Raw genomic sequence first — 26,504 nt, 5'->3', positions numbered from 1 at the left:
ATTCTAGAAATACAGAGACTGCATAAAACATTAGTTCTCTGTACCTATTCATGATCAGATTCTTTTAAAACATAATTATTTTTGTGTGCATTCGTGTTTGCCTACTTGAGTGTCTATATGAGGATGTCAGATCCCCTGAAACTGGCATTACAGACAGTTGTGAGCTGCCGTGTAGGTGCTGGGAATTGAGCTCAGGTCCTCTGGAAAAGCAGCAAGTACTCTTGACCACTGAGCCATCTCTCCAGGCCCCATATATTAGATAATCAATATTCTTTTTATGGCATTTTCTTTCTACAAGTCCTCTGTGTGTGCTATAGTCATAGTCTCACATTTGTAAATGTGTATGTACTTCTTCTGCCTCCCCTGTGTTAAGGAAAGACCCTAGTGTCTTGGGTGTACTAGGCAAGCATTCTCCTTCTGAACTAGATCTCTCACCTTTGGTGTTTCTAAAACATGGTCTTATTGTGGACCTTAACTAGACTTGCCCTGGAGCACAGCCTGTAGTTGAATGTGCAGTCCTTCTGCCACTGCCTATTGAGTGCTGGGATCACAGACATGCACTCTTTTTTCTTTTTTTTTTAAATCTAGTATATATGTTATATTTGACAATTTCAATCTGGAATACTTGATGAAATTATAAAACTGTAATTACTGGTAATATTGCCTGCTGATTCTTATTAATTATAGCTTATTTTCATTGCCTGCATAATTTCAATCTTGCTCATTTAGTTCATTTGGGAATCATGAAGGTCCTGAGTTGTGTTTTTTTTTCCTCCAGTCAGTGTATCTGTTTCCTCAAGCCATGTTTTCCAGCATTAACAAGAAGAACTACTTCCATTGCCTGTGTTTGCATTTCCTAAACAAAACAAGTAGTGAAGATTAAAACACAAATCTGTATATCAACTGGCCAGGGTCACACATTTCCATAGTATTTCCATTTAAACCCATAGCACTCATTTTTCTTGCCTGCTAATAAATCTTTCTCCCTTCCTTCTAAGACAGAGTGTCGCTAGGTAGCCCTGGAATTTATAGAGATCTGCCTGATGCTCGCTGCCTCTTGAGTGCTGGGATTAAGTTTGCACCACCATACCCAGATGTTTTTTTGTTTTATTTTGTTTCTCTCCTCTTACTCTTCTTTTTCACAGCCAGGACTATTTAATAACCACTCAAAGCCATAAACTCAAAGCTCAAGGACCCTCTGATTGACAACTAGCACCTCTTGTTATCCACAGCCGCATGCACATCCCACTGAAGTTTTAGCCTCTTGCAAGACTGACTGTGTAGTTATATCCTCTCTAGCATTCCTTCCTATCTTTCCTTCTTGCTTCTTTCTTATTTTTTTCTGTTTTTGTTTTTTGTTTGTTTGGGTTTTTGTTGTTGTTGTTGTTGTTGTTTTGGCTAGAAATAAAAGCCCCTATAGATTGTTTAGTGATTGTTATCATAATTCTAGATGACTAGTTTAGGAGCCTATCTTACCTACACAGATTTTAATTCCTATTTCTCTGCCTCGTCTTAGACTGATGGATTATATACATTTACTTAACTATTATGGGGATAGGGTTTTCATAAACCTGCGGAAGGTAACAGTGTCTTTCTGAAATGTGCTTTGTTTAGTTTGGAACGGGCCATGCGGAGCATTACTTAGGCCTTACACTAACGTGCATACACTCTGCCACTAAGCACATCCCACCACCTTGATGATCACATCTAATGTTTCAACTTACAAAATTGAGATTTTATCTCATTTTTATATTTTGTATCAGGTTGTAGAGCTGCAAAATAGATTATCTGAAGAATCAAAGAAAGCAGATAAATTAGATTTTGAATATAAGCGACTAAAAGAAAAAGTTGATGGTCTTCAGAAAGAAAAGGATGTGAGTATGTAATAGGCATTTTGTTTTTCAGAAGTACTAAAATTAAGACTGGAATTTAATTCATTTTGACAGCATTAATTCCTTCTAATTTTTTTAATTGACTGTTTTACTTTTAGGTCACATCTTTCCTCTTTTTCTCAAAAATAAAGGGATAGTTTTACTTCAGTTCTCACTTATTTAATACACGTATATTTTTATCATTAGTCTCTTACACCTTTTTACTCTTTACTTCCTACATGGGTAGCTTTCTGTTTTCTGAGGAGTAGTATGGAGGACACTGCTGCACTATTGTTTATCATATTTTTGCTTTTCACAGTTTATGAGCATTTAGTCTTCATCCTGAATCTTTGTTTAATGAAAAGAATATTAATAAAATAGTTAAGGACAGACTAGTTAGCATTGTGCCTCATGATTAAACATGACTAGCATGTTGCCTTGCAATAAGATGTTTGGTATCGTAAAAATAAAAAAGATAGTCATTTCCATCTGTTTCTACTCTCATGATCTCTCCATAAAAGATCAAAACTAAAAGTAAGCCCCTGTTCTTTGTTGTTTATCCTCCTGCATTAGGCTTAGACTAGTGCTTAGTACATTTGTAGATCTGACCTTGTTTTTATGTTCCTTTAGAGGTTGCGAACAGAAAGAGACTCTCTGAAGGAAACCATTGAAGAGCTTCGTTGTGTGCAGGCTCAGGAGGGGCAGCTCACCACTCAAGGTATAAATCTTTGTAACCCCAGTAACCTAGTTCTAGTATCAGTGAGAATGTTGGGTTCACTTTAAGACAATTACAACAGCAGATGAAAGTGAAAAATTGGTCAAACAAAATAAATTAAATTATATTTTTTAACTGTTAACCAAGATCTTAACAGGCTATGGTTGGGGAATTGGATTTACTTCACATCTTTAAAACAGCTTTGTAATCTCTTGAGTTTTAAGTCAGAATCATCTGGGAACCTGGACACTTTTATTCTGAAAAATTTCTCATGGTTTCTTCTAAAGTATATTAAACTTTTCAAGTCAGTGATTTCTACAAAAAGTAAAACATTAAGAAACTTATATCTGGGGCTGGAGAGCCTCCTTGGCGAGAGCACTGGCTACTCTTCAGGGGACTTTTCTGACCGAGGCTGAAAGGCTGAAAGCAGTACCAATCTATGGCTCTAATGTACATATTTAGTAGGCATTTGACAGGCATGTCAGACCCATTCAGCAAAACAATAGCAGTAGCTTCCCCACTAGAACTTATGACTTCTTACCTACCAAGGCATGGGTTTTGTCCAAGTTACAATCTAGACTTGAAGTCCCTTCTCATGACCAGGGCCTTAAATCCAACCAGAAAGCAGTTGTTTACCCCATTGGAGCCGTGCCGTTACCTTACCAATGGCTCACGTTGCCTGGCGGGTTCATCATAGAGCATACAATATCACAGCTGAGTAAGACTATTGATGATCATTTTCCCCCAGTAGTCTGCATGGCATTTTCTCACACTGTGAGTGCTACTAAGCAGGGAAGACACTTCCAGCTCAGTTACAGCTTCATTGCTCTGTGTCTTACATCCAAAGCGTATGCTGTATTTACCAGTACCAGAGGGATCTTAGTGTCGAGCTCTGGAGAGAGTCAACAATAGTGCGCTGTCTCCCTGCCAGATAGTTGAAAGGGTTTTGTTTGTGGGTTGTTGTTTTTTTCTTTATTTGCAAGCATGCATATGTATACTTGTGAGATTAATACATAACTAAGGACACAGGTAGGCCAAGAGAGGGTGCCAGATCGCTCAGCACTAAAATTAAACAGATGGTCACAGGACACCCAAGCTTGTTGCATTGGTGCTGGCAACCAAACTCACACTGGAACATCTCTCTACTCCTATTTTATTTTATTGTATCAGTAAACTGACAAAGTAGCAGATTTCCTGGTGGCTTTTTATATGTACTTTGTTTTAGTTTATGCCGGAAGTCTCACTGCCCACATCTCTTCTTCACTCTCTTCCTCCCCAGTATTCATCTCACATGTGTTCACTACCTTCTCTCACTTAAAGCCTCTCAGTTTTGTATAAGCTGATTTAAATTCCATTGTGTATGTGCCCCATGTTTTCACTGTCTATCGTCTGACAGACCTCTAGGCTGATTGTGTTTCTTCGCTATTGTCAGCAGAGCAGCTGTAAACATAGGTGCGCACATACCTTGGTGGTAGGAGGTAGGATCTTCTGAGTATATGCCCAGGAGTGATAAAGCTGGATCGTGTGGCACTTCTGTTTTTAGTTTCTTGAGGGACCTCCACACTGGATTTCCATAGTAGCTGTTTCCGTATACACCAACAATGAATAAGGTCTACCCTTCCCCATGTCCTCATCACCATTTGTTGTCATTTGTTTTCTGCATAATAGCAAGTCTGACTGCAGTGAGATAGAGTCTCACATAATTTTAATTTGCATTTTTGATGGCTAATAATCTCAAACACTTTTAAAATGTTTACTGGTCATTTTGTTTGTTTGGTGGTTGCCTGTTTTGTTGTTTTTGTTGTTGTTGTTCTGTTTGGTTTTGTTTTTTTGAGAATTCTCTGTTCCTCAGTTGATTTTTTTAAAATTAGGTAGTCTATTTTCTTGAAAGTTAGTCTTTTATATTTTTTATATATTCCAGGTGATAATTTTTATCAGATACAGAACTAGCAAAGATTTTTCTCCTGTTCTGTTGGTATCTACTCAGTTAGCTGTTTCCTTTTTTATACAAAAGCCAAGGTCCCATTTGTCAACTGTAGGCCTTATAACCTAAGCAACTATATAAATGTCTTAAGCTTGTATTTTCTAGAGTCCATATTCTAGTTTTCTGTTCAATATATTTCTTCAGTGTTTCAGAGTTTTCATTGTAGAGGTTTTTCTCTTCCTTGATTATGTTTATTCCAAGATATTTTTTGTTTGTTTCTTTGCTTGTTTTGAAGCTAATGTGAATGGGTTGTTTTCATGATTTTTTTTTCTTCAGTGTATATATCATTGATGTGTACAAAGGCTACTCATTTGTGTATGTTAATTTTGTATCTTTCCACAATGCTGAAAGTCTGTGAGTTTTCTGGTGGAGACTTTTAAGATCTGCTTTGTTTTGTTTTGTTGTTTTTTGTGGTTGTTTTTTGTGGTTTTGTTTGATTTGGGGGTTTGGTGGAGTGGAGGGGATTTCTCTGTGTAACAGTTCTGGTCATCCTGGAACCTGATTTGTAAACCAGGCTGACTTCCAACTCACAGAGATCCACCAGTCTCTGTCTCTCAAGATTAAAAAAAAAAAAAAAAAAGTCATGGCCAGGGTGTTGCTCGCCTACAGACGTGGCATTCCTTAAAGAAAGGAGGCGGCTGTGCTTCCATAACCTTGTCTACTTTGTGTGTTTACAGGGTTAATGCCTCTGGGGAGCCAGGAGTCTTCAGACAGCCTCGCAGCGGAGATTGTTACACCCGAGATCAGGTAAGGAGAGTGACTGGGACAGTCACTCTACATAGTACCCTTGCCGTATAGAAAGAACTAACTTCTCTTTTGGATGGACAAATCAGCCTGAACTCAGCATTAGATTTCCATGTTTTTAGCATGTTAGAAGCTTTTTTAAATTGTCCAGAGAACCAATTATATTCACTTGAATAAGATATTCTTTCACACTGCAGAAGAAAACTCACACATCTCATTCTTAGAGCCTCAGCACAAGCATGAAAATACCCAAGATAATTACCTATTGGCCACTTGGAATAGTCTGGTAAAGGTACAGAGCTGCAGGCAGAGAAACTCTTCCCTCAGTATTTCCTCTCCTGTCTGTCTAGATGTAGCATCTTAGAGATTTCATGTCCTTCAGTACATTTCCTAGTGTTATGTATTTGAGTGAAAAGTGAGAGGAAGGGGAGCCAAGTGTACAGAAGGTAATGATTTATCCTAGCATTGCCTTTACCCTTTGGCCTGTGTTGTCACTGTCTTTATCATGTGTTATCCATCAGGTCCCTTCTCATCATTCTGTGCATGTGAGTGTGCATGCATGTGTTGTTGCTTTGAAATAAGGCAGGCTGTGTCACCAGGCTGTCCTTGAATTATAGCTCTCCTGGATATAAGCCAGCAAGCCTGTCATTTGACCCTTTTAAAATGTGTATTGGCCTTTGTTGGTATTGGGAGACATCTTTTAGAGAAATAAATGTAATTATGGATGTGTAAAAGTTTTATAAGTCCAAAAACTTGAAATAAATATTTGAAAGCTCGCTGAAATAATCAAAGATCTTACTATTATTTCTTGGCTTTTAAATAAGTAGGGCTGGAGAGATGGCTTAGTGATTTAAAAGCACTAATTACTCTTGCAAAGGACTGAGGTTACTTCCCAGTACTCTCATGGCAGCTCACAGCTGCCTATAACTCCAGTTCCAAGGGATCTGATGCCCTCTTGTGAAAGGACACTTGCACACACAATACATACAACAGGGAAGCAGACACATAAATGAAAAGTATCTTTTAAGTTTTTTAAATTTAATTTTCTTTTTATTATTATTTTTTACAATTTATTCAGTTTGTATCCTGGCTGTAGTGCCCTCTCTCATCTCCTCCTGGTTCCATCCTCCTTCCCTCTTCCCCGAGTATGCCCCTCCCCTAGTCCACTGATAGGGAAGGTCCTCCTCCCCTTCTGTCTGACCCTGGACTATCATGTCTCATCAGGACTGTCTGGATCCTCTTTCTCTTGTGGCCTAGTAAAGCTGCCTCACCAGGGGAGAGGTGATCAAAGAGCAGGCAACCTAATTCATGCCAGAGACTGCCCCTGTTCCCCTTACTAGGAAACCCCCATGGAGACTGAGCTGCTCATGGGTTACATCTGAGCAAGAGGTCTAGGTCCTCTCCATATATGATCCTTGGTTGGAGTATTGGTCTCTGTAGGACCCTCTGGGTCCAGGTTTTTTTTGCTCTGTTGGTCTCCTTGTGAAGGACCTGTTCTCCCTCTCCATGTCTTTTTATCTCCCCCTTCTTCTATAAGATTCCCTGCACTCTGCACAAAGTTTGGCTATGAGTCTCAGCATCTGCTTCGATCACCTGCTGAGTAGAGCCTTTCAGAGGCCCTCTGTGGAAGGCTCCTCTCCTGTTCCCTATCTTCTCCCACTTCTGATGTCCATCCTGTTTGCTCTTCTGAATGAGGATTAAGCATCTTCCCTAAGGTCCTCCTTGTTGTTTAGCTTCTTTAGGACTAGCTTCTGGTACGTTTATCCTATATTACATGGCTAATATCCACTTATAAGTAAGTATATACCATGTGTGTCTTTCTGCTTCTGGATTACCTCACTCAGGATTATCTTTTCTAGTTCCATCCATTTGCCTGCAAATTTCATCATTTCCTTGTTTTTCATTGCTGAGTAGTATTCCATCTTGAAATCCTAGAATACAACTCGGGCTGTCAGCCATCTCATCAGCCCCTCATGTTTCTTTTACTTTTCGCCGTCTGGAAACAAATGAAATTTAGTGAATGCATACCTCTGTGAGTTCAAGGCCAGTCTGGTCTATAGAGCTAGTTCTAGGACAACTAGGACTACACAAAGAAACCCTGTCTTGAAAAAAAATTATTAAAAGCTTGAAATGTATTACCTAAACAAGTAATAATTGATTTATATGTTTTAGTTCTATGTCACTTAGTTATAATTTACCTTTATTTCATGTGTATTATATGTTTGTTTGTGTGAGAGTGTCAGTTCCTTTGGAACTGGAGTTATAGACAGCTGTGAGCTGCCATGTGGGTGCTGGGAATTGAACCCAGTTTCTCTGAAAGAATAGCCATTGCTCTTAACCTCTGAGCCATCTCTCCAGCCCCTAAATTTTTGAGCTATAATATTAAAAGATTGTGGAATCTTAAGTGTAGCTAGCAAGTACAAAATACACTGTTTGATCCTTTTCTTTTCAATAACAAACATTTGTCTATATGTGTAAATACACAAAATTAGAAGACTTTCAGCAACAGTCATCTTGCACTATACAGTTACAGAGTCATGTGTTTGTAGTTTAAGTATTTAATTAATAAGAGAAATAGGATTTGGAATTTTCTTCGTCCTTTGTCATGATGCATAGAAACTACTTCTTCAAATTATACATTCTAGAAGGAGTTTAGTTCTTAAAGGTAATATCTTTTGCATTCATAAAGGCACTGAATTTGTTGCATGCACTTAGTTTTTCATATGTATCTTGTGAATTAAAACTCTTAACTATATCTTAGTTGGATGATGATTCATAGAGGGTCTGAATGAACCAAATAATCGGCTTTTATTTTTCTCATTCAGGGAGAAACTTATTCGTCTTCAGCATGAGAATAAGATGTTAAAAATCAATCAGGAAGGGTCAGACAATGAGAAAATTGCCTTATTGCAGAGCCTTCTGGATGATGCAAACCTGCGCAAGAATGAGCTGGAGACAGAGAACAGGTACAGCAAGCAGGCGGAGCGGCCAGCCACAGCCCTGCCTCTGAGCCGTGATCTGGTAGTTTTAAAGAAAGGCTTGAGATTTATTGGGAAAATGATTACATCGTAGTGTATTTCTTTCATTAATATAATTACAACAGTTCTTATTTTTCCTTTTTCTAAATTCTCTCCTTGCTCGCCAAATCTATGGCCTCTTCTTTCATTAATTGTTGTTGCATGTATAGATGTGTATGTTTGTACATTTTTGTTCCTAAATAACCTGCTCATTCTGTAGATGTGTTGTCTGTATGTGTTCAGGGCTGAACGTCTGCCCCTGTACAGCTAGTTGGTGTGCTCTTCCCTGCAGGGCTGCCTCTCCTGCTCCCAGCTTTGCTCAGATGCCGGCAGTTCATTGTGTAATGCTGAGGCCTCATGGGCTTTTCCCATCCACTTTGGAATGTCCATCGGTGTCATCTTTGTTTAGCTATTAAGATTATTTGATTTGTTTGATACAGGGTCTTAGTATATAGTCCTGACTAGCATGAAACTCAAAGAGACTGGTCTGCCTCTGCTAGGCTTAAAGACCTGTGCCACCATTCCTGGCTGGAAAAAAAAAATATGGAGAGGTTTAAAAGTATAGCTGATGCAGTCATACTTTTTCACAGCAATTGCAGTTCATAGTTGATGAGTTCTTGTCAGAGGCTAATGTTTGAAAGGGTCAGCTGGTGAGGAGTTGAATCGTATTTTTTCCCTCATGTATTATTTGTCATGACCTTAAAAGGAGTTATTTTGAAAATCAGAATATATCAGTGTAACAAAAAAAAAATTGCTTTTCTGCTTGTAAGTTTTCTGTCTTAATGTTATTACATTCAGAGTCAGAGTCAGTCTTCAGAGTCAGTTACTATAAAATTAGCCCTTCTGGTGGTTACTTTATACTTTATTATGACTTTCTTTCATTTTCCTATTGGGAAATCTTCCTTCCTTCCTTCCTTCCCTTCCTTCCCTTCCTTCCCTTCCTTCCCTTCCTTCCCTTCCTTCCCTTCCTTCCCTTCCTTCCCTTCCTTCCCTTCCTTCCCTTCCTTCCCTTCCTTCCCTTCCTTCCTTTCCTTCCCTTCCTTCCCTTCCTTCCTTCCTTCCTTCCTTCCTTTGCCCTGGATTACCCAGAATTCTCTGTAGATCAGGCTGGCCTCAAACTCAGAGATTTGCCTGCCTCTACCTCCAGAGTACTGGGATTAAAGCTATGCTCTACCATATCAGCTTTCTTAACTGACAAATGTAACAGTGTTTTGTTGTTGTTGTTTCCTTGCTGCTGTGATAAAGTGTATTGTTTTTAGAGCTGGCATTTGTATTATTTGACTGTTTTGCTCTTTATGCCGATGTCATTGGTATGGCATTTTCCCAGGGAGAGTCAGATTGATGGGATGGTTTTACTTATCCTTAGTGTAACATTAAGTGCGAAAGCTATGGAAGCAGTACAAATGGTGTCAATACAAAGGGATAGAGATGCTGCAGCAATTATAAGAACATCAGTAAGCATGATGCTCAGGGAGCATGTGTGTGAGCACCTAACAACACAGAGTAAGTGCTTTTTAAAAAATAAAATGTTGAAGCCTTATTTTCATGGTGTGTGGATGGGTGTTTGCTGGTGTGTCTGTGCATGCGTTGCCCACAGAAGCCAGAGAGAGCATCAGATTCCCTGGGACTGGTTGTGAGCTGCCATGTAAATTGATGAATTGGACCCAGGTCCTCAGGAAAAGCAGCCAGTACTGTTAACTATGAGTCATCTCTCCAACACCTTAATTTTTTTTCTTCTTGAGAATTTTATACAATATCTATACTGTGTTTACATCATTTCCCACCACCCTCCCTTTTCCATCTCCATTGCCTACCATGTCGCCTTTTCAAATTCATGATGTCTTCTATAATCACTGTTGTTATGTGTTTGTATGTAAGTCTACTGAGTTCATTTAGTATTGCTCTCGTGTACAAACGTTTGAAGCTGCCCACTTGGGATTAGACAACCTAGTGGGGGTGGAGGCCTTTCCTGAAGATAACCAATTGTCCCATTCTCAGCAGCATTGATTGCATGTAGATCTTCTTCTAGGGGTGAGGCATAGTGAGATTTCTTTCACCCAAAATGGCATGTTAGTTGGTGTGGCATTACTATGTAGGTCTTATTTAGGCAACCATATTGTTGAGATTTCAATGTATACAGGATTTCATGGGTGTGTAAATGTAGTATCTGGGAGACTTATATCACAGAAGGCATCCTGGTCTTCTGGCACTTAAAATCTCTCAATCCCCTCTTTAACCTGAACCTTACATATACAGGTTGCATTGTAGATGTATTAACTGGGGTTGGGCTCTTCGTGACCATTTATTCTCTGTACTTGATCATTTGTGGACCACTGTAATAGTCTCCATCTACTGCAAAACAATGAAGCTTCTTGGAATAAGGTGAGAGGCTTTACTTATCTGTAAGAATAGGAATAGAGTTAGAAATTAATTAGTTTAGAAAAATGGCACCCGAAGGTTCTCCTCTGTGACCTCTTTAGCAACAGGTAGTTGCCTGGGTTTACAGTGTGGGTTCCCTCATATTGACTAGACCTTAAAACCAGTTATACAGCTCTTGGTTACCACCAAACTAAAGGTGCCAGTATTGCATCTTTGGTGATACCTTGCCAAACCAGTCATTGTCATTGTGGTTTTGAGGTTTCCTAGCTGGCTAGGACTACTGATTGCTTTTCCAGCCTTCCAGGTGAGTTCCAGGTTGATTCCTCCAAGTCCCAGGACTGCAGACTGGGGTGTCTTCAGCAATAGGAGCTGAGAAAAAGTAGAAAGTATAGAAAAGGAACTTCTAGACGATTGTGGAAGTATCTTAAGTTGTACTCCTTGATCTCTCTGTGTTTTAACCATTCTGATCCAGCTTGCTTCTTCCTACTCTAAAAAGAAAAAGAAAAAACTGCACCCACAATTCTTTCATATTGTTTCTCCCAAACATAGCTGTTCTTCTTTTCTCTTTGGAAACAGAACAGGTAGCTTTCTACTGTACAAATAACTTAGTGTTGTTGTTGTTGTTAACACATGTCAATTCCCACATCTGTGGCTTCCACGATGGCATTTTTATACTTAGATACTTAGATATATCGTGTTTTCAACATGCCTGTTCTCAGATTCCCTGCTATCCATCCTATCCTGTCTGCCTCACACCTGTCCTCCTCCTTCTCCTCCCCTTCCTCTTCCTCCTCCTCTTCCTCCTCCTCCTCCTCTTCCTCCTTTTCTTAGTTTCCAAATATGAGAGAAAACATACTTTTCTTTCTGTGGCTACCTTTTTTCACCTAACATGATATCCTACAATTCCATCCTACAAATGACAAAATTTCATTATTATTTATGGCTGAGTAAAATGTGTATTTAGTCAACATTTTCTCCCTCTATCCATCCATTGATGGCCACATATGTTATTAGTATTACTTAGCTTTATGAATAGTGCTGTGACAAACATAAGTATGCAGTTGTCTCAGTTGTGTACTGACTTTGACTCTTTTCTGTGTACATACACAAGAATATCATAGAAGGATTGAATAAAAATGGCTTGTTTTATTTTTAGTTACAGATTTCTATAGCTGTTCTGCTAATTTACATTACTCTTGACATTATAAAAGGGTTCATTTGGGATTGTTTATATCTTTGCCAACATTTGGGCTGCAAAGATGACTGAGTAGTTGAAGCTCTGATACTCTTCATAGGATCTGGGTTTGATTCCAGTCCCCACATGTGTGCTCATTCACAATCTGTAACTCCATACGCAGACTCGGGAAATCTCACGCCCTCTTTGGGCCTCTGTGGACACTCTACACATACGGTGCACAGACACGTTAAGGCAAAACACCCATAAACATAATTAATAAATAGTTAACCTTAAAAACCACACTTGCCAGCATTTATTATTTGGGGATTTTCTGTTCTTTAATGATTTAGTTACTTGGTTTTGGTTATGAATTGCTGCATGTTGATTCTTGTCCTTTGAAGAGCTGCAAAGTGTTTCTCCCATTCTGTAGGACCTCTGTTGTTTTTTTTTATTTGATACATTTTAACTGGTCAGTTCTTTCCTTTTGTTTTCTGAATTATTGTTTTCTGAATTATTCCTATTGAGGAAATTATTGCTTATGCCAGTGATCTTATGTTTTCCATGAATCTTCTCATAATAACTTCAGAGTTTCAATTTTTTTTTCTTTTTTTTTTTTATTAATTACACTTTATTCACTTTGTATCCCCCTATAAGCCCCTCCCTCCTCCCCTCCCGGTCCCACCCTCCCTTTCTCTTCTTCCGGCATGCCCCTCCCCAAGTCCACTGATAGGGGAGGTCCTCCTTTCCTTCCTTCTGATCTTAGTCTATCAGATCTTATCAGGAATGGCTGCATTGTCATCCTCTGTGGCCTGGTAAGGCTGCTCCCCCCTCAGGGGGAGGTGATCAAAGAGCAGGCCAATCAGATTATGTCAGAGGCAGTCCTTGTTCCCATTACTATGGAACCCACTTGGACACTGAACTGCCATGGGCTACATCTGTGCAGGGGTTCTAGGTTATCTCCATGCCTGGTACTTGGTTGGAGTATGAGTCTCAGGGAAGACCCCTGTGTTCAAATTTTCTGGTTCTGTTGCTCTCCTTGTGGGGTTCCTGTCCTCTCCATCTCTTACTATTTCAAATCTTAAGGCCTTTTACTCATTTGGAATTTATTTTTATACAAGGTGAGCAATAGGGCTCTAGTTCCTTTTTCTACATGCAAATGTTTATTTTTCTGGAACCATTAGTTTGAAAAGTTTTCTTTGTTCCCAAGTATCTTAACTTTTGTCAGGACTTGGTTGACTGAACATACATTTCTGGAACCTCTTTTACGTTGTTGGATCTGTTTTCACCTCAATACGGTGCTATTTTTGTTTCTAGTACTCTCTAAATGTTTTTAAATGGATGATGCCACCACCATTAGTCTTCTTCTTTTTATGGTTCATGCCATCAGAATTTTGATGGGATTTGCATTGAATCTGCAATTGCTTTGGATAGTATGGAAATTTTAGCAACATTAATTTCCCTAATGTGTCAAATGGAAGAAGTTCTTTCTTCTGTTAATCATCCTCAGTTTCTGTCTTTTGTAATTTTTACTCTAGATGTCCTTTACATTTTTAGATAGGTTTATTCCTAGAAATGTTTGGATCTTGATTTGATTTGAGCTTTTTGTTACTGGTGGTTTTTGTTTGTTTGTTTGGTTGGTTGGTTGGTTGGTTGTTGTAGGCAGGGTAAAGGGGTAGTGACAGTTGTTGATGGAATTGCTGTTCTGGGTTCCTTCTGAGAAAGTCCATTATTGGTGCAGAGAGTAACTAGTATTGGCAGGGCTTGGAGGTTCACTTGTGTAATCCCAGCACTCAGGAGGCACAGGTGGGTGGATCTTTCAAAGTTCAAGCTAGCCTGGTCTACATGGCGAGTTCCAAGCCAGCAAGGATTATGTAGTGAGGCCCTGTTTTAAAAAAGAAAAGCTACTATTTTTGTATGTTGATTTTTTTCTATCCTGCTGCCTAACTGAAATTTTTTATCAGTTTTAAAGACTTTTTTAGTAGATCTTTAGGATTGTCTTTGTATAGTATCTTGTCATCTACAGAGGTAATTTTTGTCCTCCTTTCTAGAGACGTTATTTGGAACTCTAAAGTATTATGTAGCAATTAAGTAAATATGTTAATCTGCCAGACGGTATACTAAAATGTCATAATTTACCTTTTGTAACTCTTACTAATAGTAATATTAGTTCCATTTTAAAACTGAGAATGCTGAAGCCAAAAAATACTTAGTAATTTTCAGTTAGCAGATTTAAAAATGAAAGCCCAGGTCTTCCAGATCCCAAAGTCTACAGCGGTATTATAGGTTTTTTTTGTTTGTTTGTTTGTTTTTTCAATGCAGTTTATTCAGGAACCTTGAACAATCCTCGGACCCTGGGGAAAGCCAGCCCACAGCTTAAATAGCCTCTGGGTAGCCAACCCAGGCGTGCCACGTGGGCAATGCAGATAGGTCCACTTACATGGAAGCAAGCCAGATCCTCGGCCTTAGCCAAATGTGGAATTGTTCGTGACAGAGAGCACTCACCATCGGGAAGGTGGAAGGCGGAAACCAGCTCCATCTTTAAGGCATAGCATTCCGCAGCTCTCTACAGTTCCCCCTTTTTGTTTTAGATGCATCAGGCAAGAGTAGAGGTCTGATCTCTGATATTAGAAATAAATTGGGACTTTGTACCGATGTTCATTTAGGTGTCATCCACCCAAAGAGCATCAGACCCGTCCGATACCTTTTTCTCAGAGGCGGGACCTGGGGCATCAACCCGCATGCAATCAGACATGCTCTTCTCTGGGTCCAAAGCGGCTGACCCTGAGTGCAGTGCTTAGCCTCACATCCTGAGCGTAACATTTTAGTTTTTTATGGTATCCAACCATGCTTGGGGAGACTGTCCTGCTTCAATGGCTGTAAAGGCCTGAATGATCATGGCTGCATCACACTGTTGTGAGACTCTAATCTTGCATATATACCACAGGCAAACCAAGGAGACCAACACCAGAAGGCCTGCTAACACTCCCATGCCCGCCCATTCCTTCAGATGATTCATGGTTGCAGCAATCTATGATGATAATCCTGTGGCTAGTCCTGCGTCCACTCTGGTAGAATTTACTGTGACAATGGCCACTCTCAGCTGCTCCATCGTAGTATCGAATTCTCCAGTCCAATTACCTAAAATATAGCTCGACAATTGTTTAGACAGATTTGCAGCACAGGAAAAATTCTCATGTTATATGCTAGTGACTCAAAGTCCAGCATATTTTCATTGACAGCCAAGTTGAGCGATTTGCCATAGGGTATCAATTTGCTCCTGCACGAGGTCAATCCTCTGATTGAACACCATCAAGCTTCCTTTTAGTTGAGCATTAATTCCTTTATGTACAACTAAGGCATGAGCTACATTGGCTAAATGATTATTCAGGGTCTGAACAGTCTGCCCAGTATGACTCATGGCTAATGCCCCGGTGGTAGCTCCAACAGCCGCCAATGAGATGGTAGTAACAATGGTGGCTGTAGTTCCAAGATCCCTTTTCTGTCTGAGGTATTATAGTTTTAAAAACAAAAAAGGAGAGAGGAAAGCAAAAGTGAGGTTGTTGGCTTTTGTTTCATTCTGGTTTTTTACACAGTCTCATAATGTATACCAGCCTGGCCTCAAGCTTACTACATGCCTGAGGTGACCTCAAACTTCTGGTCTCCTGCTTCCACCCCTAAATGCTGATTATCCCAGGCATGTGCCTCTGTGCCTTGTTTATACAGTGCTGGGGAGGGAACCCAGGGCTTTGTGTACACTAGGCAAGTACTCTGCCAGCTGAGCTATATCTCCAGCCCAGAAGTGAACATTTAAATAAAACAACATTATTTGTCAAGTAATCTTTCCTTGTGATATGGAACTGTGCTGTGCTATTGCAGTTATACAGTGCTACTGCAGCCTGAATCCATAGTTTGCAGTGACACTTTTGGTGAGTTCATTATGACCACCCAAGGGAAAGAGGAACATGTGGAGAGCTTATATGTGTTTGCTTTGCAGGCTTGTGAATCAGAGACTTCTAGAAGTACAGTCACAAGTAGAAGAACTGCAGAAGTCTTTGCAAGATCAAGGCTCAAAAGCAGAAGATGTAAGTTCTGATATGTACCAACCATGCTCCACAAGAGTCACAAAACTGAAAAAAAAAAAAAAGACTATATTTTGATACTTTAAAAAAAGCATGTGTGTAAGTTGTGGAGGCACGTGTCCATGTGTGTATGTGTGTTCCACACGCGTGGAGGCCAGGGGACAGCTTGTGGGAGTTGCCTCTTTCCTTGCTCCGTGTGGGTCCCGGCAACTAGATTCAGGTAGTTAGAATTGGTGGCAAATGCCTTTACCACAGAGTCATCTCTCAGGCCCATCTTCAGTTTTTACTTGATAATCCCATATTCAGTGTTAAACTAGTTATAGGGAATAAGTATTGTTTTCTTTTTCACTGGTATTACTTACTTAAAAGTCCTATTTAATTGACTCTGCTAGGAACTAAAAGTTCACTTGTATTTATCAACCAAGATATTAAATTGAAGCTCTACATCTTAAATGTGTTTAGTTCACAGTGAAGTAAAAGGGTTTCCCCCTCAGGCCAAAACAAAATTTAAAAATGCAAAGGCATGCCCAAGAAGAAAGTTTTCATATAAACTTGGTATTTAAGACATCAATGCCATTTCTAGTATCTATCATCTCCAAGTTTCTGAATCCACACTGACCTTTTTATATTCCTGTAGCACTATGCATACCTCTGTCGTAGCTCTCCTTTGCTGTTGGCACATTCTCACTGGAATATGGTGCCTGTGCTGAGCTTAGCTAATGACTTACATCATCTTATGCCCTAACCACCTTTCACAGTGTTTAGGGCACCCAGTACACAGTTGTTGGCACCAAACACAAGTCCTAATTGACAAATCCTTCCTATTGAATAAAGCACAAACAATAAAACTAAAGCACAGACTATTTAAGAACAGCGTGGAGAAGAGGGATGTTAAATGTTAATCGAGCAGCCTTGTTTCTGCTGCACTGCAGTTCGCTATAGTCCCAGACATTTGAGTTTAATCCTCGCAGATTGCTTCCACTGACGCAGTCAGTCGGAAAAAAGCTCCTCCAACCTTATGAACATAGGAGCATCTGAAAACAAAAGACAGTTAAGAAATTATTTTTAAAGTCTAGGAGTGATCAATGTAAAAGCTCTTGAGGCCTCAGACTTAAGTTTTATAAGTTTCTCTGCATATCTTGTTTAGATTGCTACTGTGCTTGTCTGATTTGTAATTTAGTTTATTTCTTAATGAGCTGGTAATTGTTTTAGTTTCCCAGATCAGTTCACAACTACTGTCGTTTTTAATATTGTTTTTAGCCTTTATTAGCATGTAAGTAGTATAAAATGCCAAGCTTCTTTGTGGTCCTGGGGTTCAAATCTAGCAGTGTTCTACTACCAAGGCATACCCATAGCCCAATGTCAGGATTAAAACAAACAAACAAACAAGCCAAAAACAAAAACATGTTTAAAAATGACAAATCTCAAAGAGGTAAAATTAGTGTAGTGAAATAATAAAGCTTAATTAGCAGTGTTTTAGAGGTGAGCCAGAGGATGTAGTATTTCTTAATTCATCTGACATCTCTAGATCCCTTTAACCAAAAGGTAAAATTCACTTGGGTCTTGAGTACTTTGAGGTGACTTTTGTGGGTTTGTTTTGGTAGAAGTGGAGGAAAAGAGGGTACACAGGAGGTAAGCATGGTGAGTGGTCCAACTACCTAAACGTAGCAGTGCAGAAATGACCGTTGTGTGTGGTTCTCTTGCTTAAATTAAAACAGTAAGGAGTTGTTCTTTAAAGTAACTTGGCATAGCCTAGTTAGTTATCACTGTGAGAAATCTAATTAAATATGTGGGTCATTGCTTGAGGGGATTATATTTCAGAGGTAAGATGCTAGCCCTATCAAATACTTGCATAAACTGTCACCTTTTAACTGCCTACATAGTAATATGGTATCTAGCCCTAATTTAAGCAAGTTTTTTTTGCCACGTTCTCTGCAGACAAGATTCAGGTGGGAACTTTTCTGTTTTGGAAATTCTAGATTCTTCAGAGAAATGGCTTATTTCATGGTGTGTAGTTCTTTTGCCCCATCAGATTTTTGATGTTTTTCTCTTGTTTTTCTCCTCAATAACCTAGTGTTGCATCTCAGGAATGTGATGCATAGAGCAACCTCTAGACCGGATTCCTCCCCTTTGAAGAAGAACACATAATGGTTGCCATTTCTGTTATCAAAACAGTCTTTTCTTATAACCTTAAGTCAGAGCATGATCTGCACATTTTTATTATTATTTTTATGTCATTTGTTTTTAGCATGGAAGCAGAAATGCATTGTTATATCCAGTCATATGGATAATTTGAGCTAGCCACAGTATATAAAACTTCAGAGAACAAGACAGGATGAGGAGACCATAGAAGAAAGAAAAATGTACAATTCTGAAAAAAAATTTCATATCTTTTACTTCTGTTCATGAATTACTAAATCGTTCCTTCTCTTGGCCGCTGTGTTTGCTTCATACTAATATGTCCTCTCTGTCTCTTGGCATGGTTTCTGCTCAAGGCTATTGTAAGTATGGCTTTCTATTCATTTCCATATACTTAGCAGTTTTTAGATTGTATATTTTATCTGATATTATAGTCAGTGATACTGAAATTTGAAGTAGGACTCATGAAAAATGAATATGCTGTTACTTGCTTTATAAGTATATGCTCTTTACAATGAACATTCTTAAAGTATATCAAAATCTTAATAAAGAAATCCTCTCCTTCTGTTTCACTCCTGCTCTGCCCCTTATAATTAGTTCATTTGTATAACTTATTTTGACACAAGCTCTTTTTATAATCTAGTCTCCAGCCACACATCTTGATAGTTATAGTCTTCAATTTGGAAAGACACTGCAAGACAGAATGCGTAGAAAGGGAGACTGTGCATAGGGTTCCAGGTCTCTGCCATCCCAGACTTTAATCTTCAGTGTGCCACTTAAATTACTAAATGTGCTTCAGCTTAGCTTGCTCAGTTGTACAGTGGGATTAATATTACTGTGTGAAGTTTACATAAGGTATATAACAGGCTTTAGTGCGGTGTCTGGCATATTAGTCTTGTATTTAATTATTTTGCTATAAATTGTAAGAATTTAAAATAATTTGTTAGGATCTAATCAAAACATAAAGTCAAGCATTTTTAGTATTTCCATTTTATCCTCTTACCACAAAGAGAACAAATAATAATTATTTTAAAATAAATAAATATTTAAAAGCTAGTAAGGTTTTTTTTTTTCTTTCTGTAGGTTTGGGGAAAATAGTGGTAAAGGATGTTGGTCTAATTACAGTTACAATGTTGAGAAAGATGTGAATTTGAAATATTCTAAAGCTATGTTACAATTGACTTGAATAAAATCCACCATGGTGATACACATCTGAAATCCCAGCACCTCCTACATTTAGGAGGAGGGTCATGAGTTCAAAGCCAAATTGGCCTTATGCATGGTGAGTTCCAGGATATTCCTAAATGGCAAGAAGTAGGTGGACATAAGTAAATCATCATTAAACAGAGCAAGTATAAAGTTAAGATATTTTCCTTCTCTTTGGTGCTATTATTAGGCAATTAAGCAATTTGTTTTATAAGCCTACATTGATTGGTTTTGAGTGTCATCACATAATTCAAAAATTCAAAAACCCTTGTAAGGGTTAAACTATGAAACTTGGTGGTCTTTTTTTTTAAATGTCTTTATTACTTTTTTAGATAAGTTTCAACTTTCTGCTTTCAGGAGACTTTTTTAAAAAATACCCAGTCAAAACTTCATTCTTGGCATCTTAACATTGTACCCTTTCTCTTTCCCATGACATCAAGTATAGTACTTGTCATCATCAATTAAAACATGACAACAAATCTGAGACTTTATCATACTGCAAAGAAAGAAGTGTAGGAAAAATGTATTATTGTTAGAGTACTACTTGGATACTGAGTCCAGAATTATTTGGGTCTCTGTATAAGTAGCTTTTAAATGTATTTCCTTTGTATAAATTGAGAAGTGAGTAGTTTCTGTGTACTTCTTACTGACTGTTCTCCCTTCTGGGCTGCTCCCTTTTACTGAAGAGGAGCAAGTTGAGGTGCACTGGGTTGTGAGCTCTTTGACCAAAAAAAATTATTGAGAGCTTACTCCAAGTAATTTACTCTTTAATTTTTACAAAATAATTTGTTAGTTAAAATGTTAACTAATGATCTAATTTTTTCTTTCATTTTCAGTCAGTTCTTCTAAAAAAGAAGCTTGAAGAACATCTGTAAGTAGACAACTTGTTGAGGCTCTTCACATTAAGAACCAAAGTACTTTGCATTGTGGGTACAGAGGATGTAGGCAGTGGCAAAAGTGGCCCTTGAAGATACAGGAAAGTACTGCCTGTTTGTGGTGTCTACAAATAGGACCGTTTCTACTCAAATCCCGCACATCAAACCAGTCATTGTAAGCTGGGCATGGTGACTCACACCTCAATCAAGAGATGAGACAGGAGACAGTAGACCTGCTCCTGGTTTCAGGCCAACTTAGGCAACAGTGTGAAACGTCTTCTTAAAAAAAGCAACAAAACAAAAAGTTTTAGGGCTGTTTTCTTAGTTGAAACTTCAGGACTTTATATCATTGTTGTAGTATTTGTGTGAGATGCTGAATCAAAAATCTCAGCCTTTTTTGTGATTGGGCAGGGAGTAATCATTTCAAGTTGTATAAGTTCTGCCCTGTGTTGTGGCCACTCAGCTAAAAGCAGCTGTAAACAATATTAAAACCAGTAGTTAGGACTGTGCTGCTGTAGAACTTCATATAAGGTCCTGATAGGCTATGGTTTCATCTTCATGGTTTCATGAATCTTATAGATTCATCTTTCAGCAACTTTTTATAGTTTGATTAGTTCTTTGAGACTTTCATACAATGAATTTTAATATTTACCATCCCATACTCCTTCCCCTAATACCTTCTCCCTACCCCACTCTACTTCATGTCTTTTTTTTTTTTTTAGAAGACACTATATTGAAATGGATGTCCTGTTTCTCTAGCTCTTAGAGTATTTCCACTCCCCTGTTACTCCATGTTCCCTGAGCCATAGTTAAATCGGATGTATGAAATATATCAAATATATCAAAAATATGCTTGTCGGTAGCATATTTTCAAATAGGCCTTTGAATAAATAAGTCGTCTTAAGTAGGATTTTGTAACTTAAAAGATGAAATAAAAATTTTAAAGTTAACTTTGATTTCTTCTGGAAAAAAATCATTTTTAGCTGAAGTTCACCGTATTAGGAATATTTAATAATTTTTCTCATGTCCAGTAACTACCTTAAATCTATTATTTTCCAGCAAAAATGCTTGCAAGTATTAAGTGTGGGATGTAAATTTGACTTTTCTTCTGTGATTAGAAAGTTACTCTATTTCTTAAACTTTTATATATGTTATCTAATTGTTTAAATATACTAAATGTGATAGACTCCTAGCCACTATGATTTCTAGAAAGTCTAATAATAGATATTTAGTATGCTAGAACGGTGCTGCTTTCTAACCTTTGTGAAATTACCCAGAATGAGAACACAGTACCAAATCTTATACTTTGTGTTTTCCATTCCTCTTTGACAAAAACTGAATATTACAGATCAGAAATCTGTCACCCATCATTGTGTATTCAGGTGTTCACAGATAGAAATCTGGTAGGATCCTTTAGTGAAGATGGAGCTTGAATTAGTTTCTTGTGTCTGTTTCAAAAAATTAGCACAAAATAAAGCGGCTAAGAGAACAGAAAAATTATTTTCTCACAGTTACAGAGCCAATAAATTTGAAGTCCAGTTGTCCACAGATTGGTTTTCTGGCAGATGAGGAGCAGAGTCTGCCCAGCACACCCACTCTGGCAGCCAGGGGCAGTCCATGGCTCCATAGGCAGCCTCTGTTTTCACTTGACATTCTTTCTGGGTAGTGCCTCCCTCATCCTCAGGATTTCTGCCAAGATGCTCAGTGAATGCCTGAAATCACTGAGAGTTCTGAAGTCTACATTTTCTCTTTTGTTTTTTATAGATAAATACCCCTGATAAATAGCTTAATAATATTTCTATATAACTGTGCAGCATCCTAAAACAGTTGTTCTAATAACCAACATGGTTACTAAGGGACTAGTGCTGGATAACCTACACAGTATGGATATACATGACTAAGGGATAAGTCATACACCAGGCAGGATACAACAGGACCAAATATAAGTTTATCACACAACCCAGTACATCATGTAAATTACAACGTACTCACTCTGTCTCAGGTTCCCATTTAATAGTTTGACTCCAGTTGTCATAAGCAACTGGAACCGTGGAGAGCAAACTACAGTGAAGAAACATGGGTCCTCCTGTTAGACAACAGGAATTGGGCTCAGAGTGTGCCCTGGCCCAGTACAACCTCCTGTTGAGTATGTATACAAAGATGCCGTTTCTAAATGGTGTCACAATCACAACGTTAGAGATTAGAACTCACCTTCTGGAAGACAATTCAACTCGCCATAGGACCTCTCAGTAGTCGCATACAAGAACTGCACAAGAGACCATTTTCAACACATCAAATTAGTTATAAAAATTAAATCAGTAATGAGAATTCTTACTGACTACAGAGAGTATTGCTTAGTGACCTCTTCAACTTGAAAAATGTACATACCCTATAGTATATCAGTTTTACTGTGTATACCTTAAGCTTGTAGACATAATGCTATGTCCTAGGAGTAAGACAAAGGCAGTAAGCCAGCATGTAAACATGAGAGCACTTAAGATTTTGGACACTGATTACCCCTAGGAAGAAGGTAGTGGTGTAATGCCTAAGGTTTTAGGGTGAATTTTGGTTTCTTACCTCTTGACTGTTCACTGTGCTTATTTTATTCTATATATGTATATATAGAATATTTTCTTATATATACCTATAATATATGTATATATGTTAGATATGTGTCCTGTATTCTATTGCTTTAGATATGTGTGTATATAAAAGTAATGTATTAAAAAAGAGAAGGATCCAGGTGTGGCAGTGGATGCCTTTATTCCCAGCCCTTGGGAGGCAGTGGTAGGTGAGTCTCTTGAGTTCATGGCTGGATTGACCTACCTAGTGATTTCCAGATCAACCAGAGTTACATAGTGAGACGCTGTCTCTAAAAAGCCAGGGAGGAAATATTATGGTATTACAATTTGGGAAAGGCAGAAATAGACATAACAAAATGCTCAGTTGTTACTGGTTTTTGGTTTGTTATTTGTTGTTTTCTTTAGCCATCAGTCTTACACATATTACATAGTGCTGCAATGAATAATTTAGAGGATGCATTATACATCACATTATTATTATTATCGAAATATAACTTATATAGTAATTTTCCTAAACATAAAGGCTGGTGAATATTTACCTTCAAATATAGATAATCTAGGTCAACATTTAACAGAATTCACCATTCTTCCTCCCAGTTGATTGACTACATGTCTGTATTAACCACAGCACTAATCTTCATCACTTTTTTTAGTTTTGAAGCTATGTTTGTTATGAATGGAATCATAAATTCCTGACTTCCTTTGATGTCTACTATTTTGTGAGACCTGTTCATGTTGTGTGTATCTGTATCTTCAGTAATGTTAATCTTTGTTTTTGGCTATTTGCCTTTGATGACAAGATTTTGCATTAAAAAGCTTTTCAGAGTTTGAAATTTAATTTAAAAATATCAAAATTCTCATACAATTTTTTGTGTAAAAGAAATTTTTGTTTCAAACCAAAAGAAGTGTTTTTTTCTTTAACTTTGGTCCGTTTATCCTTGTTTCATAGTACTTGTGTGTAATACAAGTATATTAAAAAAAACATAAAACAGGTATATTCTAAATATAATAAATTCTTAGTTCAAAATGCAAAAAGGATACAGAAACAAGAGCTGAGCATGTATTCAGAGGTGGAGAACTTGTATAGCATGTATAAGGTACTAAGTTAGATCTCCAGCACACGAAAAAGAAGCAAATGCAAAACCAGAAGTGATGATGTAGTCACATATTTTGTTGCAGAGAGAAGCTGCATGAAGCCAACAATGAATTACAGAAAAAGAGAGCCATTATTGAAGATCTTGAGCCAAGATTTAACAACAGCTGTGAGTTTTTTCTAATAGCATCATTAGCTGTACACTATTCTAGAGATAATGAATTTATATAACTTGTTTCTTTTTTAATTTATTTATTTTTTATTAATTACACTTTATTCGCTTTGTATCCCCAGCTGTAGTCCCCTTCCTGGTCCCCTCCCCATTCCACCCTACCTCCCTCATTTCCTCCCATGCCCCTCCCCAAGTCCACTGATGGGGGAGGTCCTCTTCCCCTCTCTCTGACCCTAGCCTATCTGGTCTCATCAGGACTGGCTGCATTGTCTTCCTCTGAAGGCTGCTCCCCCTTCAGGGGGAGGTGATCAAAGATCCAGCACTGAGCTCATGCCAGAAAGCCCCTGCTCCCCTTACTAGGGAACCCACTTGAACACTGAGCTGGCATAGGCTACATCTGTGCAGGGGTTCTAGATTATCTCCATGTGTGGTCCTTGGTTGGAGTATCAGTTTCAGAAAAGACTCCCGTGTCCAGATATTTTGGTTCTGTTGCTCTCCTTGTGGAGCTCCTGTCCCCTCCAGGTCTTTCTATCTACCCCTTCTTTCATAAAATTCCCTGCACTCTGCCCAAAGTTTGGCTGTTCATAGCAGCTTTATTCATAATAGCCAGAATCTGGAAACAACCCACATGCCCCTCAACAGAGAAATGGATACAGAAATTGTGGTACATTTACACAATGGAATACTACTCAGCAATTAAAAACAAGGAAATCATGAAATTTGCAGGCAAATGGTGGAAACTAAAAAAGATCATCCTTAGTGAGGTATCCCAGAAGTACAAAGACTCATATGGTATATATTCACATATAAGTGGATATTAGACATATAATATAGGATAAACATACTAAAATCTGTACACCTAAAGAAGCTAAGCAAGAAAGAGGACCCCGGGTAAGATGATCAGTCCTTATTCAGAAGGGCAAATGGGACAGACATCAGAGGAGGGAGAAAACAGAGAACTTGTTTCTTTTGAATGAACCTTTTAGCTATTCTAGCAATTAGGACTTTTCCTTAAAGGGCTAGAGACTAGAGAAGATGACTTAGTATTTAAGAGGCCTTGCTGCAATTCCAGAAAAATATGAGTTTGAGTTCCAGAACCTGCTTTGCGTGGCTCACAACCCCTGTAACTCAAACGCAGGGAATCCAACACCCTCTTCTGGCCTCCATGGTACCCAAACACATTTGACATGTACTCACACAGGCACATACACGTGCATAAGTTTAAAATATAAAAATAAAAAGTAGTTTTTTTTTTTTAAGAATTTGTTTTTTACAAAAGAATTTGTCAGGTTTTGGAAAGATGGCTCAGCAGCTAAGATCTCTTACTGCTCTTGCAGGAGACCAAAGTTTGGCTCCCAACACCCATGTCAGTTGGTTCTAAGGATATGATGCCTCTGGTCCTGTGGGCACTTGAACACAAGTACACAACACACACACACACACACACACACACGCATAAAATGATAGTCACATTTTAAGAATGTGCCGTATGTCTTAAAGTACTCATTTTATGAAACCTTTTTTAATTGTGGATTGTTAATGGATATTATACAAAGCCAAATACCTTCAGTGTAATTGTGCATAAGTTAGCCCTAGACATATACTTCTTTTGGTATCTCTAACTGCAGTTAAATTTTGTTTTATGAAAATGAAGTGGCAGACTTTAATTTTAAGATACAACAAAATACATACAGTAACAGGTAACCATTTTAAGAATACAGTCTAGTAGAACTAAATACATTGCTGTGTAACTCACTACCCACCTGTAAAATCATTAGTCCCTCTCAAATGGAACTATTCCTCCTTCTAATCCTTTGATATCTGCTACTTTATACCCTCTGAGCTTAACAATCCAGGAAACGTACACAAGTAGAATCATGTTTGTACTTTCCTGCCTCGTTTTTTTCACTAGGCATAATAACTTTCTTTTTCACTTAACATTAAGTCTCTCTACTGTGGCATGCATCAGAATTTATACTTTAAAAGATCATATTGTATGGATATATTGTTTATTCATTCATCCATCAGTAGATACATTTTTCTTTATGTAGCTTAATAGTGATGCCTTTGTTTACTTATTAGAGAAACTCTTGGTAAAATAAAAAAAAGAATTATTTTAAATAAAAAAATTATATATATATTAATAGACCATCAATCTCTCAGAACTTATTTATTATTTGTTAATAAATAATTTAAAATATAATGTTATTAAATTTTAATTTTTTAACTGTCATCTAAGCCTTAAGAATTGAAGAACTGCAAGAAGCTTTACGGAAGAAAGAAGAAGAAATGAAACAAATGGAAGAACGCTATAAAAAATATTTAGAGAAAGCCAAAAGTGTGAGTATGAACTTGAAATTATCTCACTCTACTTTCCAGTGATGTTTTCCGCTAGCCTAAAGTTATAGGATCCATATAATATGTTCTTCTACAGAAAATGATCAAAGAGGCCTTCTAAGTATATAAAGATC

The 26,504-nt window shown here is 38.0% G+C and overlaps 1 protein-coding gene and 1 long non-coding RNA gene across 2 annotated transcripts in view; one reads left to right on the top strand and one right to left on the bottom strand.

The window, feature by feature from the left end:
- Hook3 (hook microtubule tethering protein 3) overlaps positions 1-26,504 on the top strand; it is a 103,010-nt gene that overhangs the window by 58,278 nt on the left and 18,228 nt on the right. Inside the window, exons 12-19 of the mRNA XM_060381553.1 lie at positions 1,764-1,874; positions 2,502-2,589; positions 5,248-5,317; positions 8,140-8,280; positions 15,882-15,969; positions 20,148-20,182; positions 23,948-24,030; positions 26,273-26,373. Coding sequence (XP_060237536.1) covers positions 1,764-1,874; positions 2,502-2,589; positions 5,248-5,317; positions 8,140-8,280; positions 15,882-15,969; positions 20,148-20,182; positions 23,948-24,030; positions 26,273-26,373 — 717 coding nt within the window. The remainder of the gene's footprint in view (positions 1-1,763; positions 1,875-2,501; positions 2,590-5,247; positions 5,318-8,139; positions 8,281-15,881; positions 15,970-20,147; positions 20,183-23,947; positions 24,031-26,272; positions 26,374-26,504) is intronic.
- LOC132653598 (uncharacterized) overlaps positions 14,884-26,504 on the bottom strand; it is a 36,076-nt gene continuing 24,455 nt past the window's right edge. The window contains exons 3-4 of the long non-coding RNA XR_009591325.1: positions 22,398-22,452; positions 14,884-15,036 (exon numbers count right to left, since the gene is read on the bottom strand). This is a non-coding gene — a long non-coding RNA (uncharacterized LOC132653598). The remainder of the gene's footprint in view (positions 15,037-22,397; positions 22,453-26,504) is intronic.

Source organism: Meriones unguiculatus, chromosome 4, assembly GCF_030254825.1.
Source record: "Meriones unguiculatus strain TT.TT164.6M chromosome 4, Bangor_MerUng_6.1, whole genome shotgun sequence".
NCBI lineage: Eukaryota > Metazoa > Chordata > Mammalia > Rodentia > Muridae > Meriones > Meriones unguiculatus.
This window is presented reverse-complemented; position numbering and strand designations above follow the sequence as displayed.